Raw genomic sequence first — 22485 nt, forward strand, 5'->3', positions numbered from 1 at the left:
AATTACCAATAACATTATGGGGGCGGATAGCCTTATTTAATATGCTGTTAGCTCCTAAATGGCTATACACGTTCCAACAATTGCCCCTGATGAGAAGAGGTTAAATCGGTACATATAGGGCAAAAGGCCTAGACTCCCGTTGCGCCTGATTGCTACGCCGAGGGAATATGGAGGGATGGGACTTCTTAGTGTTAGATTCCTATCCATGGCTTGTGCAATGAGGCACATTAACGATTGGTTCCGGGGCACTGCAGAATTTTCTATAACTTCTGCGGAGTTCTCTTGTTTGCCAGGAGTGCATTTCAGCTGTTTGTTACATGGGGGAAGAGGCTTACCTGCCCAGATCTTTAGAAAACACCCATTGCTGTTCCCGATGCGAGCCACTTGGAGATGGATATGCAAGAGGCATCACTTCACGGCAAAAACAACTCCCTTGTTACCCTTATGTGACAACCCCGCATTTCCTCCGGGCCAAGGGTCCGGAATCTTTCATACATGGGCCAATAAAGGGATAGTTTATCTAGCTCATGTGGTTGATGAAGAGGGACACCTTAAGCCATTGTCTGATTTACGGGAGAAATTGGGGATGGGTGCGGGCCACCACTTTGCCTACTTACAATTACGGCAGTATATATCCTCCCTGTGCTGGACGGATTTGACAGAGGATGTCCAGGAAGTCCTTCCAGAAATGTATTCATTGGGATCGCAGCAGGCAGTGCCGTTGTGATACCATCACCAACAATTGAAGGATACAACATCAGAGTTGGAGTATGTGCGCTTGGCTCGGGAATGGACAAAGGACTTGGGATGTGAAGTGACAGCAGAACAGTGCCAGATATTTTTACGGCATTTGTATTCGATGAAGCTGTCGATCCCGCAAAGAGAGAGGATGTATAAATTTTTATTGCGCCTGTATATTGCACCGAATAGAGCATCCAAAATTTTTGAAACACATGATGGGTCATGTCCTAAGTGTGGGGGAGCGCATGCAACATTGGGACATATGTTTTGGCTGTGCTTACCAGTCAAAAAATTTTGGGGGGAGGTGTTACAGGTTGTGGAACATCAATGGGGGTGCACATTGGTGAATAATCCCTTGCTATTGTTTTATAAGTATAGTTATACTGGTACACCTCCTCCGGGTTTTAAAGAGTATACACAGATGGCTGTCTATTATGGGTTGGTCACCATTTTGAAATGGTGGCTATCAGAACAGGGGCCACAGATGGAGTTTTGGAGGTCCCAGATGATTCAGCAGATGAGGATGGACAGATGTGGGGTGAAATCTCTGGATAGTGAGATGGGAAAGAAATTCCAAGAACAATGGGAACCTTTGTGGTTAACTTTACCAGTCAAGGGAAGAAGTTATATCTTGAACTTTTAATGTTGCCAATCAGGTATTGTATTTTGTTAATAATACTGTAGCAGTTAAATTACTCATAGCAGACCGCTCTGGACAAACAAATATGTATAATTTAATTCTAACTTTTCATATCTTGGCCAACTTCTCTGACACATGTTGAATAGTAGAAATGCGGTACCAGGTTAACTATTTGTGAGTTGGCTGGGTGGGGGGGGGGGGGGGGGGGGAGTTTGGGGATGGTTGGGGGGGGGGGGGTAGGGAAAAAAAAAAGCGGTTGGACAACACTGACATTGGGTAACACCAAAGTGGCCTTTGTATTGTTTACAGGATTGTAATGAAATGTTTACATTGTTTGAAGTGTCTGTCAATAAACAGATTTAAACATATATCTAGGCTGCCATTCTTTCCATCTACTTACAGCAGATGATAATATCTGCAGGGTGGAGGAATCTTTCCCCAGCCCATGATCTGCAATCCTTTCCTTCTACATCTGGAGTCACTTATTGCACTGTGTTCACTCACAACACTATGCAGTGCTAGAATCAATCACAATAGCATAATGTCATAGGAGTGTGAAACATTGTTTTGCTACCAGGATAACTAACTGTGGTGAATAAAAACACTTTTATTTATCACTGCAAAAAGTTAACAAGTTCCTTTCTGGGAAATGTTATTATAAGATTTACTGAACAATCTATCACTGGTTTTTTAAACAATAAATTGGCAAGAGCACAGCTTATGACTGTATCCACCAGGCCTCCTAAATCCTCCTGCATTTGGGCATATTCCACCATATATATAAGGCACTAGGTTGCACTATAGCCATTCAGTTTCACAGATATTTGCATTAAGTATGTGCAGCAGGTAAACAAATACTGGCCAATAACCAGCTGGTGGTGTACTTTTGTCCACCACTTGTGCTAAAACTGGAAATTCAATGTTGAGCTCTGTGTGGGCTTCGGCATTGAATTTCTGTTTTCTGAAAGCCGGCTGGTGCGTGACCAGTTAAATTATTATTCAGACTTAACCAGTCATGGGTCAGCACATAAAGATAGAACAGCTATTTATGCTGTCCTATTTATGTGCTAAACCTGGTCAGTTAGGTCTGAATATTGGGACCTAACCAGACTCTGTCCCTGGAACGTCCACAGTTAAGTGATGCTGAAAATGACCAGATAGCCATGACCAAGCGCATTGACCAGTAACTCTCTTAAAAATCGGCCGGAATGTTCCTATAAAACGGATTATGCTATGGTTGAACTGGATTCAGCTATATGATATCATGCAGAATTGAAATAGAAAGAATCACTGTTAACAGAGAGGGAGAAACAAGGCACCTACCTGAAATGCATGGCTGGCAAAACCCAGCCCTAACTGACGGCAGACTATCATAGCTTCCACAGTCCCCCAGCCATCACTGCAGACTGTCCCCCACCTTAGAGTCCCATTTCGCTCCATCAGGATCTCAACCCGGCCTTCGTTCGGTGAGCGGCCACCTCTTAAACGCACCTGTCAGATAACATAAACCCAGGTAATTAAAAGCTTGCAGTTGTTGGAATTTCAAAGTGCTTCTCAACTCTTCACTTTTGTCTCTAGCACAGCAAGGGAAAGGTAAGGTGTTGATTATGTGCTTTTAGTAAAACATATATTTTATTGCAATGGCTATTAATTGTGTTCTGCTGAGTTTCATCAGAGTAAATCCCAGGACTACAATTAGTCTTTTCAGGAAGTTTGAACCTGCTCAGTTCACTTCATTGAAAGTTATGGTGCCTCTGGATGGGCAGACAGGTGGATTAATCCACTGCATAAGTATTCAGATGTCCTGAAAAGCAGTAAAAATGAACAGTCATGGAAACACCTGATGTCAGCAGATATGGACCAAGTTGGGAGGAGGTGCATTTTGGATCTAGCTTCTGCCTTTTCAGCAGTAGTTCAAGATGAATTACTTTCAGTTATGTTGTTATCCTGTTGGGGTTTACAATCTGAGGTAATGAGATGTTAAATGACTTGTCTGAAATCACAGGGAGGGTCAGTGGGATTTGAGCTCTGGTTTCAATGGTTCTCACATCTCTGCTCTAAACATTAGGCCCACCCCCAGCCAGCTCATTTGCACCTGCCTACTGTGCTGCAAGAAACTGAATTCAGTCTCTGGTCTACTTCATCTCTTGCCCTGTCTGTCATAGCCATAAAAGAAGTGTTTACCACTTATTCAAAGAACTGCAAAAACAGATGTGGCCAGGCCACTAAAATGGGGCCTGTGCTGTTTCCAAGTGCTCTAGTCTAGGGGACTGGATTATTGATACAGAATACCAGCTAAGGGCAATATGCATAACTGTTAAAAAGTGCCAATTAACACTAAGAAGGGGCGTAGCCAGACCTTACGGTGGGAGGGGGCCAGAGCCCGAGGTTGGGGCACATTTTGAGTGCTGCCCTGCTGCCACCCCCCCCCCCCACCGCCACGCCTTGCTTCGCCTCCCCCCCCCCCCCGCCGCCACCGCCTCGCACCTTCTCGCACCCCCCTCGCCTCCTCGCACCCCCTCACCTCGCAAATACCTTTGCTGGTAGGGGTCCCCAACCCCTCACCAGCCAAAGCCTTCCTTCAGTGCTGTCTCTGGTGCAGCGGCGTTCCTACCCTGCTCCTCTTGCTCCTCCTGTCCTGTGCATGCTGACACTTCTAAAGGAGCAAGAAGAGCAGGGCATGAATGCCGCTGCGCCGGAGACGGCACTGAAGAAGGCTTCGGCTGGCGCGGGTTGGGGACCCCGCTAGCCAAACCAGGGGCCGGACATAATTTGCAGGGGCCCAGGCCCCTGTGGCCCCCCGTAGCTATGCCCCTGACACCGTGCCACCAATTAGCCTCTAATTGATTCAATTAAGTTATTATTATTAACATTTGTATAGCGCTACCATACGCACGCAGTGCTGAACACCTGACACAGAGAGACAGTCCCTGCTCAAAAGTTACACACATAACTGACCTTACTTTATAACCTGAGCATGCAACTTTGCATGCAAGCCGTTAAGTTGGGCACGCAAGTGTATAGAATGAAGGGGACAAGTGTCCATATGGCCAAATCATGAACTACCTCCAGTTCAGAAAAGACCTAAATCTTCAGGAAATTCTATAAGTAAAATATGCACTAATCATTGTAGAACAACAATGTCTTACTGTAATACATCTTTTCATATAAGAAATGAACTAAGACATATCTTCTCAAGAAACCCAAATGACTATTCTATACGCACTAATAGTTATCTTACCAACCACTGTAAAACACAGCATCATACAACCTTTGTAAATGTAACTGAATCAATGTAATCTCTGTTAAATGTAAGCAACATTGAACCGAAACTCATTTTTGGATAATTGTGGGATAAAAGTATGAATAAATAAATAAATAAATACCCACAACAGGCTGATTAGAAACAGCCTGATGGCCTTCCTTTCGCTAATATGGGTGTGTTTTAGAGCTTAACTAGTCACTTCCATCTTGGATCCCACAATAGCTGTACTTTGATTTCAATCAGCACATTGCTTCTTCAGCACTGGTTTCGATGAGTAGAACTAGGACTATGAATTCCACACTACTTTGGAATGGAAGTTCAAAATCAGGACTGGCTAAGGTCTGCCTCCTGGAACTGGGTAACTTGGCAGCTCTTTGGGTGGTCCTGTTCTCAGTTTTGACCACTCCTCATCACACATCACATAACAATAATCATTAGTGATAACCAGAAACATTGGTCACAGTCACAGTGGGATGACCAGGATTTTTAGAACAGATTGACCTAGTCCTGTTTTACTCTATTGCATGAATGGGACGTGTAGTTCTGATTTCCCTAAGAACAGCAATCCTTCTATGCAATGGAATAAAACAAGAGCAGCTTGTACTGAAAATGTGAAGCCACTTGACAACCCTAGAGCTCAGCCAAACACCCTTCAAATACCGTTTTGGCATATTAGCAAGGTGAACAGAAGTGAGAAACTTGCAGTGTGCCCCATGGAGGCATCTTCTGTAGATGGAGAACCTCAGTTCCTGCTGCCACCAACTCACCTTCATTCATTTTCTAAACTATGTTGCCACCTATCTTCACCTTTCATCCTCATCTACTTATAAGGAACAGCACTGAGCTAAGAAACCCCTAATGTAAGAAGGGCCCAGACAGGAAAACCTTAGCACATAACAAATATAGAACTAGCAGATATCTGCAAATCATTTGCAGTGGCCCTATCATTTACCATTCCCCCCAACTCTACTCAGGAAATTGCTCTCTCCCTTCTCTCCTTTCCCTCTCCCTCTCTCCCCCTTTCCTCTTTTCCTCACTTTCTCTCTTCCCTTTCATTTCTCTCCTTGCCTACTCCCTCATCCTCCTTTTCCACCAAGTGATACTCTCTCTCTCCGTCCTCACCTCTCTTTCATCTCTCTTTCTTCCTCCCCTTCGCACTCATATCTTCTTTCTATGGTCTTCAATCTCTCTCTCCACTTGCTTTCTCCTTCCATCTTTCCTCGCTCCTTCTCTCTCTCATTCTCGATTTCTTCCCTCCTATCCTCTTCCTCCATGATAATGGCTTGCTCTCACATCTCATTCCTTCTTTTCCATCTGTCCCCCATCCCCCCAACCTCTCTCATCTCTCTTGTCCATTTACCCCTCCATTCCTGTTTCCCTTTCTTCCTGCACTCCTCTTCTACATCTGGGGTTCTTTGTCCCCCAACTGCTCTGATTGAGTGCCTAACCCCTCTCTATTTTGGGACAGCCTTTGTGCCCCATGCCTCATGTTTTGCGCCTCCCAAGAGCTAGCAGGATGAGTGGAGTTGCACCTAGCACAGTATCAGCTTCCTGAGCCAAGTGGGGCCAGTCTTGTTGTATTTGCCATAAGGTCTACAGAAATCTATGTGAGTCAGGAAGCTGAAACACTGTGAAGGGTACAGGCTGTGCTGGGAAGGGGAGAGGTGTGTCCATCCATTGTACTTGCTGGCTGCCTACTTGCTTATTTTCTCTGGGACTCATCTCTGCAATTTTAGGTCCAGGCTAACACATCAGAACATTTGTGCTGTCAGTGGGGTGAGAAAAGGGTGGCAAGCCAATTTTATAGGATGGTTCTTCCTGCCTTGTAGAGACATCTATGCAAAATGAAATGTAATCTGTTTTTTTCCCCTGCTTTCATTTTCTTTCATTTAAAAATATATATTGGGTGTTCTCTATGAATATTTTAAAGATGTCATCACTAATAAAATTTGACCTTGCTTTTTCTTTATTTAGTTTAATGCAGTTAGATCAAATGGGAGGGCTATGCTTTAAGATTCTACTTGTCTTAGGCTGTTTTAGTGGCTGGAAGCACCTGGGTACAATTCCCAGCGCAGGTCATCTGATCACTCAGTCTGCCAGGGTTGAGGATTTTGTGGAAGCAATGTTCAGAACCCCAGAGAAGAGAATATCACAGTCATTGCACATTGCATGGCATTTATATGTAAAGACCATGTTTGCAGATTTCTGGAAGACCTGGTGCATGACCCTCGGCAGAAGACTGTCACTACAATGACTACACTAAAGGTGATATGGGAAATAAAATGACATCGGAGCCCAGTCCTGGTTCTAAATGAGCTGTAAACCAAAGAAGTACAAGGAAAAAGCTGGGTCTAAATATAAATTCCTGCTCTTCATGGCTGTCACATGCTCTTCAAGTTGAGTAATACCCTTGGGAAGATTCTATGGTTAACTGCGGCTTCCAAAACATCACAGAAATGTAAGATTTAAATCAAAAAGTATTATCTGTGCTTTTCTTTCCTTTGAGCTCTGCCAACAGTACTAATTAAAGTACTAATTACTGCACAAACACCATGCTGCCTGGTCCTATAATTATTTAGAAGTCAGGCTGTTTTGCTTACAATTGCATTGCTCAAATCTATATGAGGGAGGATAATATAATACAGATGTTTTACAGCTAACATGGGATAAAGAGAGCTTAGATGCATAAGTCAAGAAAAAACCCTGGCATCTTCAAATCATCACGTTTGAGAGATCCAGGTTAATATGGTAAGATGAATTTAGAGAAAGCAGAGAATCCAGGTGGCTCTTAAGAGCAGTCAGTACATTTGTGTGAATCTAGACTGTTTCTAAGAAAGGGAATTCTCATTTGCACTGTGGGACAACATATACCGCTAAAGTTCTGTACCCACAATATTTCGGACTGTGCAGAAACACACAACATTCAGAGTATACCCTGCTCATTCTGACAGAGTAAAATCATGTATTCTCTGGGAAAATGAGGCCATTAGATAACAGAACAGTCATTGTGTAAGCCTGCCAAATAAGTGGCTGATGACATCATAGAGAAACAATACCCACATTCTGACCATGCAAGAGCTTTTTCACAGTGTGTGTTTGCAGGGAAGTGAGGACAAAAGTCAGAGGGCAAGGTGGACTTGAAACAGGAAGGGACACTGGACAGCCAGTAGATGGGCTTTGTTCCTATTAATCTGCAGATCCTGAGTCAGCAAGGGAGTCAGACTATATGCAGTCATTACAAATTCTCTACTTTTTAAAAATGGGTTTTCAATGTTTTCAGCCGATATAGTCAAGCACTGGTACCGCCAAACACGATACATATCACCCTTCTTTGGACATAATGAAGGAGCTTGCTCAATACAGGGAGTGCTCAGCACCCATTGCCACCCACAGAGCTGGCTCCTTACAGTCCTTACTATTTATTTATTAATTTGGATTACACCTTTTTCAGTAGTAGCTCAAGGTGAGTTACATTCAGGTACACTGGATATTTCTCTGTCCCAGGTGGGCTCACAATCTAATTTTGTACCTGAGGCAATGGAGGGTTAAGTGACTTACCCAAGATCACAAGGAGCAGCAGTGGGATTTGAAGCGGCCACTTCTTTTCTGGATTTCAAAACCAGTGCTCTAACCACTAGGCCACTCCTCCACTCCTATGTATATTTCACACTGTCAGGTCATTCAGATAATTAGCGGAACCAAATGTATATGCTGAGCTGTGACCATGTTGGCACTATCCAAATAGATACAGGCCTCCTATTGAGGAAGCCTAATTTATCCCCAAACCTTATTTGGAATGTGGATAAATATTGCTGCTATCAGATAAGTCCCAATGCCATCTCCACTCCTCCCCTATTCAGCCCCTTTTTATGCAGGTAGTATCCAATGGTTTAGGGGCATATTTTACCACAATTCCCTTTTTATGCAATGAAACCTAATTAGTAATAACTGGGGTTAACAGTAAGATAACACATCTTAACGGCAGCTTGTGTTGATAGCTTCTCCCCTTAAGTGGCTGGATATTATCCAGATAACTTGAAAAAATATTTGGAAAAGGGAGTTATGTGTTGGCCACTCATTGATAATTTCCTATCAGCTGGATGATATTTCAAGACCTCATATTTGTAAAATATACAGTGGAACATGTTCCCCAACCCATCAATGTTGGATATTTAATGTAGAAACATACCCCCCTCCCCGTATATTCAGCTGCCAGCGGTAAGCGTTTTGCTGCCTGCTATTGGCATTATTCCTGGATATTCAATGTCAGGCCCTGTCTGGGCTTCAGCATGGAATCTCTTTTTTTTTTTTTTTTTTTTTGAGCTCGCTAACACATAGCTGGTTAACTCAATATTCAGCCCTTGCCCAGATAAGCCAAACTGCTTAAAGATAGGACTGCTATTTATGCAACCTAATTTAAGTGGTTTGCTTATGCAGTGAGGGGCCATCGGCCCTTAACTCAACTGGCCAGGTAAGTACTGGATAGCTGCGCACAAGGGATTTAACCAGTCGGCAGCCATTTCTGGCTGGTTAAATCATTCTGAATATCAGCCAGATAGAATAGTGGTCAATAAAGGACCCGCTGGTCTATCCTCATTGTAATATGAAAGAGCTTACTTGAGTTCTGTCCTCACGTTCAATTCCTATTTTTCCTTGACCACGTGACAGGTAAGGCTGTATGCTGGTTTCTGCATACTTAGAGGGAGGACAATGTTCAAAGCATTTGCTCATGTTAATGGACTGAAAATTGCTCTCCCTTGGCGCAGAAAAATGGCATTTTAAAATCTTCCAGTATAGTTTTAGAGCAAAATTCTAACCACAGAAAAAAAACCATGCAGGTGACTGTCAGGCTTATTTTCGAAAAAGAAGGGCGCCCATCTTTTGACATAAATCGGGAGATGGGCATTCTTCTCCCAGGGTCACTCAAATTGGCCTAATCAAAAGCCGATTTTGGGCGTCCTCAACTGCTTTCCGTCGTGGGGATGACCAAAGTTCATGGGGGCGTGTTGGAAGCATAGCGAATGCGGGACTGGGGTATGCTTAACACATGGGCATCCTCGGCTGATAATGGAAAAAAGAAGGGTGTCCCTGACAAACACTTGGCCGACGTTACTTGGTCCTTTTTTTTTTCTACAACCAAGCAACAAAAATGTGCCCTAAATGACCAGATGACCACCGGAGGGAATCAGGGATGACCTCCCCCCCCCCCACCCTAAAAAACATTAAAAAAAAATATTTTTTCCAGCCTCTATGCCAGCCTCAAATATCATACCCAGCTCCATGACAGCAGTATGCAGGTCCCTGGAGCAGTTTTAGTGGGTACTGCAGTGCAAATTCAGGCAGGTGGACCCAGCCTCATCCCCCCCCCCCCCACCTGTTAAACTTGTGGTGGTAAATGTAAGCCCTCCAAAACCCACCACAAACCCACTGTACCCACATCTAGGTGCCTCTTCATCCTTAAGGGCTATGGTAGTGGTGTACAATTGTGGGGAGTGGGTTTTGGGGGGTTTAGGGGGGCTCAGCACACAAGGTAAGGAAACTATGCACCTGGGAGCTTTTTCTGAAGTCCACTGCAGTGGCCCCTAGGGTGCCCGGTTGGTGTCCTGGCTTGTCAGGGGGACCAGTGCACTACGAATGCTGGCTCCTCCCACAACCAAAGGGCTTAGATTTGGTCATTTCTGAGATGGACGTCCTCGGTTTCCATTCTCGCCGAAAACCAGGGACGACCATCTCTAAGGACGACCATCTCTAAGGTCATCCTAAATGTTGAGATTTGGGCATCCCCGACCGTATTATCAAAACAATAGATGGCCGCCCATCTTGTTTCGATAATACGGGTTTCCCCGCCCCTTTGCGGGACTTCCTGCGAGGATGCCCTCAGGAAAACTTGGGCACCCCGTTCGATTATGCCCCTCCACATGTCCCACAGCAAGCTGTAGAATAAAGTTATGTTTGTGCTTTTTTTTAAAAGATTGGCTAAAAAGTATGGGGCCCTTTTACTAAGCCGCACAAGTGCCTATGAGTGCCCAACGTGCGGCAATTCCATGTTACCACCTGTCTACCATGTGGCCTGTGCGGTAATTTCATTTTTTACATGCGCCCGGAAAATATTTTTAATTTCTGGCGCACAGGCGGTAATCAGGCAGTAATCGGCATTTTACGCACATAGACCATTACCACCCAGTTACTGCGTGAGACCTTACCACTGGCGGTAAGGTCTCAGACCCAAAATGGATGCGGGGCAATTTTAATGTTGCCGCATGTCCATTTTCGGCAAAAATAAAAGGCATTTTTTACAGGTGCACTGAAAAATGATTTTGTGTGCACCCAAAACGTGTCTACACTACTGCAGGCCATCTTTCAGTGCGCCTTAGTAAAAGGGCCCCTATGTCTGCTGTTTGTCCAGTGTGAATAGTGTGATAATTCCGTCCTGTATGTGTGGTATCTAGAAGACAATTCTGGAATGTCCCCTCTCGTACAGAGCTGAAGATTATAGCTTTACTTCTTCTACAGCATATTTCACTATTACCCTTGTCATCCTTGAAAAAAAGAATCCCATACAGCAGCTATAAACTACACGTGCTCCTTTATAATACCATCAATACAAATTGGTTTTGAATAGCATGCATGTGGTGGTACTGGTTCTTTTGGGTTTTAGAGGGTCTAACCTGGTTCTGAAAGCCCATGGCTGGAATGTTACATCTCACAGCAGCGTCTTCCTCGTGGTTACATCCCTGGGACTGAATGTTGAAGCTACAGTCAGTAATGGACTTCTCCAAACCAGAACACTGTATCTCATTCATGTGTATAGGACCCATCCCTAAAAAAGAAACACGCCATACTAGAACCTGAATTGTATTGGATGGAGGATGAATGCCTGTAGAATGAACTGACATCACTTGCATTCAACTAGACTAACGCCCATCACAATTATGGCACTTAAGAAACATCTGGTAGATTTTAGCTAATTATGCATAAGGTGACCACACAGTCCTAAGCCAAAAGGGACTAGCTGAGTCAGTATTGGTTTTGCTTCCATTATGAGTATGAACTTGTCTTTCCATTTTCATGAGCAATTGATTTATGTACCTCTGGCAGCTGGACTTATCCATAAAGGAAGAAAGAGTAGAAGAAAAACTGTCACTGTTACCCAGTCCCAAATGCTTAAGGTAAGGCACTGGGAGAATATGTTTATCAGAGCAAAAGAAGTCACATGCTGGGTCAGAGCAATTCCCCTTCAAGCCAAGAATCCAGTCTCTGAGCTGAAAGCCAATATTGTAAAGTCGCCACTCCAATAATAACAACCTTATAGAAGTGTGGTTGGAATAACAAGTGAAATGGCACAGGCTGCATATATTACAGCAGGACATGTTTACCTACTCCTATCCTAGCCAAGTTAATGTTCAAGTACCTTTCTGACCTCATTTGCAACTCTCTAACTAGTCCCTCTTTCTCCTGCTACTCTATCTTATCTATCTATATGTTCCATCTTTGCTTACACCCTATGCTGTCTATTAAAATGTTTTATTGTTTTGTGTTGGCAGTTGTAATATATCATATTATCTATACCAAACAAGAATAGATTATTACAAGATTTTATTACACCACCATTATAATACTTCTTATATGCAATCCTATAAAATATGTATAAAACCACATACATAGTAACATAGTAACATAGTAGATGATGGCAGAAAAAGACCTGCACAGTCCATCCAGTTTGCCCAACAAGATAAACTCATATGTGCTACTTTTTCTGTATACCTTACCTTGATTTGTATCTGTCATTTTCAGGGCACAGACCGTATAAGTCTGCCCTGCACTATCCCCCCCTCCCAACCAGCTCCCCCTCCCACCACCGGCTCTGCCACCCAATCTCGGCTAAGCTTCTGAGGATCCATTCCCTCGGAACAGGATTCCTTTATGTTTATCCCATGCATGTTTGAATTCCGTTACCGTTTTCCTCTCCACCACCTCCCATGGGAGAGCATTCCAAGCATCCACCACTCTCTCCGTGAAAAAAATACTTCCTGGCATTTTTCTTGAGTCTGCCCCTCTTCAATCTCATATCATGCACTCTAGTTCTTATTTACTGCCCTCTAGTTCTTATCTACTCTTATTATACTCGACCAAACTTTTGGTTTTCCCAGCTCAATCAATTCAATATATAAAGCAAATGAACTTCATATAGATGTTAATAGTCCATGAGATAATTAATGATTCCTATGGAAGAATGCAAAGTTATTGCTCATTCAAGGAAAAGTCAGAGAACAGTAAAATATTCCTGCGTTGATTAGTCCAATGATTTCCTCAGGCAATCTCAAATCGCCATCAAAAAACCCTTTTGGAAAATCCAAACCAACAAAGCAATTGTAATCCACAATGTAGCTTTTGATGTAACCAGCCTCTTCTAAAATTCACAAAATCAAAGACCAATGAAGAAATTTTTTTTGAAAACTTTTTAATGTAATTGGTTATGGTTGATAGGTATACTAACAATTTTACTCCTGTATTGTATTTACTTTGGTTGATAGAAATACCATTACTATACGGTGGACTTTGAACGTCTCCTGTCCTCCCTTCCTCTCCCCTTGTACCATCTCCCTTCTCCCAATCTCTCTCCTGGCACCATCTCCATTTCTGATCACCACAAGCCCAGCAGAGACTGGTATTGCTACCATTTTCTCCCTTTCCTGCTATGGCCATCATTCCCTTCTTTAATTCTTCCATTCCTCCATCTCTCTCACTCGCTCTCTCTTGTTATGGCCCCCCTCCCCTGACTACATCTCTTTTCTTCTTTCTCCCACTGTGGTTGGCCCCCCCATCCGCATCTCTCTCCTTTTTCCTCTTTCTACTGCTGCGGTCTGCCCCCCCCCCCAATCAATATATTGCAGGGTCTCACCTGGCACCTTCTCATGGCGCAGGCTCCTTCTCCCTGCCTTACCCAAAGCTTCTGTATGCCCACATCTCTCTTTTTTTCCCCTCTTTCTCTACTACTACTACTACTACTATTTAGCATTTCTATAGCGCTACAAGGCATACGCAGCGCTGCACAAACATAGAAGAAAGACAGTCCCTGCTCAAAGAGCTTACAATCTAATAGACAAAAAAATAAAGTAAGCAAATCAAATCAATTAATGTGTACAGGAAGGAGGAGAGGAGGGTAGGTGGAGGCGAGTGGTTACAAGTCAAAAGCAATGTTAAAGAGGTGGGCTTTCAGTCTAGATTTAAAGGTGGCCAAGGATGGGGCAAGATGTAGGGGCTCAGGAAGTTTATTCCAGGCGTAGGGTGCAGCGAGACAGAAGGCGTGAAGTCTGGAGTTGGCAGTAGTGGAGAAGGGTTGGCGGTTGAATCAGCAGTCAGCTGTCGGCGGTCAGGTCAGCCCCCCCATCCCTTGGCGGTTGGCTGTCGGGTCGGCCCCTTGGCGATCGATGGTCAGGTTGGCCCCCACCCCTTTCTCTCTCACCTGGTAGCTCCTCACACCATTGGCACAAATTCAGCAGCGACTCCTCATGCTTGCTCGCAGCGACTCCTTCTCCCTGCCTCACCCAAAGCCTCTGTAACAGGAAGTTCCACCCCCTCTGACAGAACTTCCTGTTACAGAGAGAGGCTTGGAGTGTGCAGAAGACAGGGGGTCTACCAGAGCGAGATGTAAGGTCCCGGAAGAAAACAAAAAACAGGAGAGAAACTTGGCTAAGTGATCTCTTAACTCGCGTTAAAATTTTAAACGCAAGTTAAACATTTAATGCGTTAATCGCGTTATTAACGGGTTAAATGTTCAGGCCTAACTTTTACCCATTCTACACCACTCAGGATTTTGTAGACCTCTATCCAGGGCTTTTTTGAGGGGGTACTTGGGAGTACTGAGTACCGGCACCTTTTCCATTGTCTGCTAAAATTGGCCCATGGACTCCAAGTTTTAATGAAAGAGCTCAGGCTCTACATACCAATTCTGCCTTGTCAGATTCTATGAATGATTGCAGGGGGCCTGGCTATTGTGGGATGGATCCCTCAGTGATCACCTCATCCCTGAAGGGTGGCCAAGCATTTGAGTACCGGCACCTTTTTTGCTAGAAAAAACACACTGCCTCTATCATATCCCCACTTAGCCGTCTCTTTTCCAAGCTTAAGAGCGCTAACCTCTTTAGCCTTTCCTTCTATGAGAGGAGTTCCATCCCCTTTATCATTTTGGCTGCTCTTCTTTGAACATTTTCTAATTCCACTTTATCTTTTTTGGGATACAGTGACCAGAATTGAACTCAATACTCAGTGATACAGAGGCATTGTAATATTCTTGGCCTTATTTTCAATGCTTTTTTGGCTGCCGCCACACACTGGGCAGAAAATTTCAAATTCCAGACAGTTTGTGATGATAGAACCCTTGGGGGTAATTCCATAAAGGTTTTCCATGCGTAAACCTGTGTTACACAGGCAAAGGGCTTTATAAAACTGCATAGCAGTTTAAGCACATATACATACACATCCGTATATAGGCAATCCTGAAAGTGTAGTTTGAACAGAGCAAGAGCAGAGTTGTGATGTAGGTGCATATTTTATAAGATACACAGGTATTTATTTATTTAGGTAATAAATAGAAATAAATCAAAACATAGAAAAGAAAATAAGATGATAGCTTTTTTTAATTGGACTAACTTAATATATCTTTTGATTAGCTTTTGAAGGTAACCCTTCTTCAGACTGGGAATGAACAAATGTTAACAAAAAAAATCCTAATAAATAAATACCAGAATATATGTGAAACACAAAAGCACAAAAGCATTCCAATGACAGTCTCACAGGAAGAGGGAAGGGTAGGTTAGGTGAGAAACAGGGAGAGTTGGGTGAATGAGAGACAAGCTTTTATTTAAAATATTTTAATCCACTTACAACTAAGCGGAGTACAATAAAAACATAAATAAAGACAGAAAATAAGAGCAAACTGTTCATCATCAGTCCAACAAATAACAGGCTCAGCCCCACACTTTAACAAAGAAATATGTTTTCAAGCTTTTCTGAAACTGCTCCACACTCCCACCTAATCTTAGATATCCAGGCAGTCCATTCCACAGAGCAGGCTCCACAATAGAAAAGCTGTTGTATGTGTCTCTGCATACTGTGTAGACGTCACATGTTTACACATTATTCCAAGCAGGTGCAAATTTGTGCAGGAGTATTTGAGTGACATTGAGGGGGGGGGGGGCGGTTATAAACATATGTGGGTGAGCATTTTCGATATGACATTCAAGTCATTGTAGACATTTTGCTGAAAATATCTAGAAATCTCATCCAGAACATGGTAATTTTCGAACCAGAAAAACAACTAACTTTTTGTTTCAAAAATTGCTATTTTCTAGACGATTTTTGCTCAGTGCATCTTTTTCTAGGTACCATTAAAAAAATGCACAAAAACAAGCCATAGGGATGTCTGGGGGCCAAAATTCTTAGTAGACTGACCACACAAACATCCCAGCAGATCAGTGAGGCAGCCTAGCGAGCACTGCAATGGACTTCACATAAAAGGTCCTCGGTACAAATCCCACTTTACACCCTTATTTTGTATTGTGAGCCCTCAAGGAATTCAAAAAAACCTACTGTATCTAACTGGACACCACTGCAATAGCTCTCAAGCCTGGAAGTGTCTCCTATATACAAGTATAGTGGGTAGTTTGTGGTTTATGGAGGGCTCACAATTTCCATCACAAGCGTACTAAGAGTGGGATATGGGCCTGGGTCTCTTTCTCTACAGTTCACTGCACTGACCATTAGCCTACTCCTGGGACCAGCTTGCTGCTCTAATAGGAATGGCCATAATTTCTGAAGATGTCATAAAGCCTGGTATGTACTGTCACTATCACATCTTAGAGAGGTGGGAGTGGGTCAGTGACCACTGGGAGACTTAAAGAGGGATCATTGTATAATCCCTCCAGTGGTCAGCTGGTCAGTTAGTGCACTTTTTGTGATTGAAACAGGTCTAGATAAAAACATTCCAATTTGTGCCCTAGACATTTTTATCTTATTCCATTATCACTGAAAAAGTCCAAATTCTGGGCCCTTCTAAATCCTGCCCAACCCTCCCCCCCCCCCCCCCCCCCCCCCCCCAATGTGCCTCCTTGTGATTTAGATGAACTGAAGAGAAAAAACGTCTGAAATATGAGTTTCAAAAAATCACAACTTGGACGTTGTTGCAAAAAAAAAAAAAAAACGTCTGCCGCTCTGTGCTGCTTTTGAGATGTTTTTCCTCTTTTGAACATGAGCGCCATAGGCACACAAGTTCCCAAGACTAGCAGCAAAAGATGAGTTCTTAAGAATTTGATTAAATTTGATTGCAGATACATATATAAAAAATTGAAATACAATATTTTGAAATATAAAACCATTAAAAATTTGAACCTATGATGATTGTGGGATATGCTCTTCAGAAATAGTTTTTTTGTTAGCTGAGTGACGCCTCTGAGGTCCAACCTACATTATAAAATATATTATATCCAGTGGGATAACTCTTGATGATTGATTTGTTGTAATCCTCCTGGATCATTCTAGACACTGATGCCATAATTTTGATGCCTTTATAAAATAAGCATAAATACATACCCATTTGCTATACTGGCATACATGCCCTCATAAATAACCCCTTTAATTATCAAAATCAAAACTCAAGCTTTGCTTAGCTTCAAATTCTCAGAATTTTTAAAAATTGTTTTCTTTTGCACATAAAATCATTAGCTTATTAGGCTGAAATCACTTTTGTTAGGCACTCAATTTCATTCTGAAGTACCTTATGGAAAAAGGTAGGAAGGAAAAACAGAAGATATGATCTTGTTTTATCTAGTTTCCTAAACTACAAATATTCTTCTTGTGTTTAGGGTAGCACACAGCCTGGCAGTTCTATGAATATACACTGTAAATTGAAAGATAATTCAGCTAACCCAGGGGGTCTGTTTAACTAGAAGAATTGGCTTCTTAGGGGAATGATTAGTGTTTGCAGGCACAAGCGACAGGGCAAGTCATTCAGAGCCTTCATTTCCCATTTGTGGTGGTTGATAGCACATTGTTGGCACACCAGAACTGCTTCTCCATACCACAGGACAACACACAAAAGCAAGGCTTCACACTCTTCACACCACAATCCTACTTACAACCAGAAACTCACTTTATGGCTGGCAGATTCTTGGAAGCTTAAGTGCTCATAAACAACATTGAACTTTCTTCGACTTAATCGAAGATGGGTTTGGACAAGCTTACTGCATTCTTTTAGTTTTCCAGCTTGGCCTTGCTTGGAAGCAGGGCTCAATTTAATTTTCATACTTTCCTTGTGGATGAAAGAACCATGAAAAAGAGATGAGTTCTGAAGGCAGGTCCCTAGTCCTGCCAATCTCTGTAATCTGCATTTGCCCCCCTCCCCCAAATCTATAATCTTGTGCTCACATATTTGCAATTTGGGGGAGATTCTATATATGGTGCCTTAAAAATCAGTGCTGAAATCAGTGCCAAGCATATTCTGTAATTGGTGCCTAGATTTAGGCACTGATTATAGAATAAGCTTAGTTGATATCTCAGCACCTAAAACTATGCTCATCTATTTACACCAATGAAAAAATGGCATAAATCTGGCGTGTAGATTTATGCGCACCAGGCTATATTCTATAACTAGTGCGCAAATTTCAGAATGCCCACAAAACCCATTTCCACGCCCCTAGTCATGCCCCTTTTTGCCTATGCACGTTAGAAGTTTAATGCACTTCATTACATGAGGCCTTACCGCTAAGTCAATGTGCGGTGGTAAGATCTCAGGCCGAAAATGGACACATGCTGGTTTTAATTTTACCACACATCCATTTTCACCCACAAAAAAAGGCCTTTTTCCAGGCATGCTGAAAAATGGACCTGTGCGCGTCCAAACCAAGCGCCTACACCAGCGCAGGCCACTTTCAGCACACCTTAGTAAAAGGGCCCCTAAGTTCTAAATTCTATAAATGGCGCCTAAAAAATTGGTGCAAAAAAAAAGGCACTTAGCACTATTCTATAAACGATGCTTAATGTTAGGTACTGTTTATAGAATAATGCTTAGTACCGGGAACCATGACTACATGTAAGCATGACAATTTACACCAACAAAACCTTGTTGTAAATCCCCATGTCTAAATTAGGCACAGATCTCTGTTATTTTATAACAACACACATAAATTGTGAGAACGCCCCCAATCTACCCATGACCGCACCCCCCCCCCCCCCCCCCCCCTTGTTGGACCCACATGTAAAATTTACATGTGGATCTCTTACCTAAATGTACACATGCAAATTTTAATTAAATCTAATTAGCATCCAGAATTGCTTATTATGAAGTCAATAATTGGTGGTAATTGGCTCATTATTCAATTAAATTGTACGCGCAAATTGGGCACAATTTTAGTAATATAGAATTTGGGGGTAAGATTCTAGAATACTGTCGGTTGCTCATGAATCTGAACCATTTAATTGTGGTCCTTTACACCAACCATTGACAAGGCATAAGGGGCTGTACCTAAACATTGGCACATAAATGCCCATTTGTGCTAGTATTCTATAACTGCAGTTACACAGGTAATTGCCCATAGAAAATTCACACTTTCCCCCTGGATTCTATGTAGCGTGACACATTCTGGATTTGTGCGTACAACTTAGTTAACTAACAAGCCAATCAGCGCTGATAATTGCCACCTAACAATTGGCATTAATTACATTTTACGTGCAGAACTGTAAATTCTAAGTCACATAGTTGAAAAGGGGGAATGACCATGGACACGGAATAGGCAGGTCGTGGGTGTTTCTAAAATATGTGCGTGTAGTTATAGAATACACCTGATCCGTGCATGATATAGGCATCGGTATTTACACCAAGATTTACTTGGCATAACTGCCCATGATTAAATTTAGTCGCACGGACAGATGCTCAGCGTATTCTATAAACCATATGGAAATTTAGGCTTATTCTATATAGAATATGCCTAGGCGTATTTTTTTCGGCACCAATGTGTTAGGTGTGATATATAGAATCTAGCCCTTAATGCACAGCATCCTAGCAATGTTTTCAGAACTACCTCCCTGAGGTTTATTTCTCTTTAATGTTGAATTCGGTATAAGTCCACTGAAACAGCAGTGTTTTACTTTAGTTTTTAATACATGGCTGCTGCATATTTACAAAGCAAAAGTTAAATTTCATTATCTTCATGGACTATATCTGGAAACGAGATTGTAGTTTGCTGTAATGTAGTGTTAAAGCTAAATAAAATTCAGTAACTAATCATTTAAAAAAATAATAATTCTACTATGATTTTGTCTTTAGCTTGAATAAGTTTCCCATGTGGATAGTCTATCAAAAACATGTGAGTTTTAGCAATGAAAGATGAAGTGACTCACCCAAGGTCAAAGGAAGCATCAGTGGAATTTGAACCCTGGCTTCATTGGTTTTAGCCTATTACTCAAACCATTATTCTACTCACCACTTAATCTACCATCGGTCAAATTATTGTACATAGGTAACTGGCTTATTGCTGTATTACCTTGAAACTGATTATGCTAAACTCATTTTAGAGCAATATGGTTTGATGTGCAGATTTGATGTTTAGTTTCTTACCTTGCCCAAGCTTTGCACCCGTTAAAGCCTCTTTAGCACTTCCAAATCCTAGTTCTCGGCACACCACACTGGCAGACAACAAGTTCCATCGATCATCACAGATGGTTCCCCATTCCCCATTCTTCAGCACCTCAACTCGGCCTTCTCCAATGTTAGCTCCCCCTTTCAGCCTCACCAGTGGTTGCTGGCAAAGAAACCACCAGAAACATGAAAACAATGCTCAGTCCATGAAACATTAAATGCAATTAATTCTGATCAATAGATGCATTGCTAGTCAGGCATATCACACTAGTATTATGCCGATAAGTGCAACAACCAAAGAAAAGGATGCTGAACCTAAGACTCAGGGGCCCTTTTACTAAGGCATGTAGGTGCCTATGCGCGTCCAACATGCGTCAAATTGGAACTACCGCCTGGCTACTGTATGCCCCGGGCGGTAATTCCACGTTTGATGCACGTCCAAAACACGCAGTAGAAATTTTCTACCGCTTGGCGCTTACCCGGCGGTAATCAGAAGTGTACACGCACTGACAATTACTGACCAGTTAAAGTGTGAGACCTTACTGCTAAGTCAATGGGTGGCGGAAAGGTCTCAGGTTGAAAATGGATGCGCGCTTATTTTAATTTTGCCACATGTCCATTTTCGGCCACAAAAAAAGGCCTTTTTTGCAGGTGTACTGAAAAAATGGCCTTTTTTGGTTGCGCCTTAGTAAAAGGGCCCCTCAGTTTGTAGTAGTTCAATATGAAACATAGAAAGAATGCATGTGAAGCTATGCATTGCACATATAAATGTTCTCCACCCCAATCATCTCCCTATAAGGCACACATCTAGACACTATCTAATGGCAAAAGCCCCATGTCTACCCAAGAAAGCTTGAGACCATTTTAATTCCATTGTTTCACATTTTTCAGTTAAGATTTCTGCATCCTTGTGACTTCAAAAGAAATTGCTTTTAACGTAAATAAATTTACTCTCTGAAGTGTGAATTCATCATCTTTTCAAGTCACCATTATCTGGAAGGTAACCTTTGTCTTTCATTTTTAAAAAAATCTTTATTTGAAACCAGACCAAACCAAAAAACAACACTACAAGAGTACAAACAAGTTATATTAATTGACCAGAAAATGCTGTCCAGCTTAAAACTCCTTTTCCCCCTCATTAAACGTTAATTAAACACATCAAAGTCCATATGAGCTTCAAAATCTCAACATAAGCTAGAAGATCATCCAACATGTTTTGCCCCCTTTTGCACGGAGGCAGGTTGCCTATTATTTTTATGTATATGTTAGACGTTGTTTATAATTGCATTGCCTGTAGCAGTTTACAGTGCTTGTGCCCTTAATAAAAGCAGGAAGTGCTTTTGGACTACAAATCTTTGTCTTCCTGCAATGATCTGTAATAGGCTTTTCCTGAGCACATGTCCCAGTTCCTTATGCCTTATAGGACTTTTCCTATTGGCTGGCCCTTGTCCCTGTGTATGTTGGGCTGTAGCCTGCCCCTTAGTTCTTTCTCCATTGGGGTTGAGAGAGTGTCTGTAGCATGTTTTTCTAAGAACTGTAACCTGACTTGCTTTACCTTGTTGCATACTCCCCCTTCAAGAAACTGTAAAATAACCAAGGTGTTATCAGTTTAAAAGTATTCACAGCATCTACACTCTCAGCTTGGTGCTGAGATCTCCTGGCTCCCCTTGTATATAGGGTGAGCTGGTACAGAACAGACTCCCAGTTCTGCAAGGCAGAGGTTCTTGTCCAGCACATCTAATTGTAAGTCATTTTCTTTTGTTTGAATTTGCATTAAATAAGATTTTGGTTCAACAGTTCTGAGTCTTCTCAGTGATGTTCTATATGCATGCTAATCTCCTGAGTAGAAAGAGCCTATCAGGAGACACAAGACCAACCAGAAACAGAATGTACTTACATGTACCCTAGAAGTCTTGAGAAATAACACTAAACCGTACCTCATACCAGATTGCATTTGTCATTGTTTCCAGACATTGATGTGCAAGTTTCTCTATGTATGCTATTTCAGTTATTTGTCTATCCCTGGCCTCAATGGAGGGTGGATTTCTCGAGAGGCACGCTATGGTATATTTTGCCACTAGCAGCATCTGAAGAGCCAGATTCTGTGGTTTCTACTGACACATATGTCTTCCCATGCAGCCTGCAATCCCAGCTCTGGAGAGAGATTAACCTGATAATATCTAGACCCGTGAAGAACACCATTTC

General features: G+C 42.3%; 1 protein-coding gene across 1 annotated transcript in view; it reads right to left on the reverse strand.

The window, feature by feature from the left end:
• LOXL2 (lysyl oxidase like 2) overlaps positions 1 to 22485 on the reverse strand; it is a 186286-nt gene that overhangs the window by 37942 nt on the left and 125859 nt on the right. Inside the window, exons 6-8 of the mRNA XM_030201813.1 lie at positions 20260 to 20443; positions 11315 to 11466; positions 2705 to 2872 (exon numbers count right to left, since the gene is read on the reverse strand). Coding sequence (XP_030057673.1) covers positions 2705 to 2872; positions 11315 to 11466; positions 20260 to 20443 — 504 coding nt within the window. The remainder of the gene's footprint in view (positions 1 to 2704; positions 2873 to 11314; positions 11467 to 20259; positions 20444 to 22485) is intronic.

This window comes from Microcaecilia unicolor, chromosome 4 (genome assembly GCF_901765095.1).
Source record: "Microcaecilia unicolor chromosome 4, aMicUni1.1, whole genome shotgun sequence".
Classification (NCBI taxonomy): domain Eukaryota; kingdom Metazoa; phylum Chordata; class Amphibia; order Gymnophiona; family Siphonopidae; genus Microcaecilia; species Microcaecilia unicolor.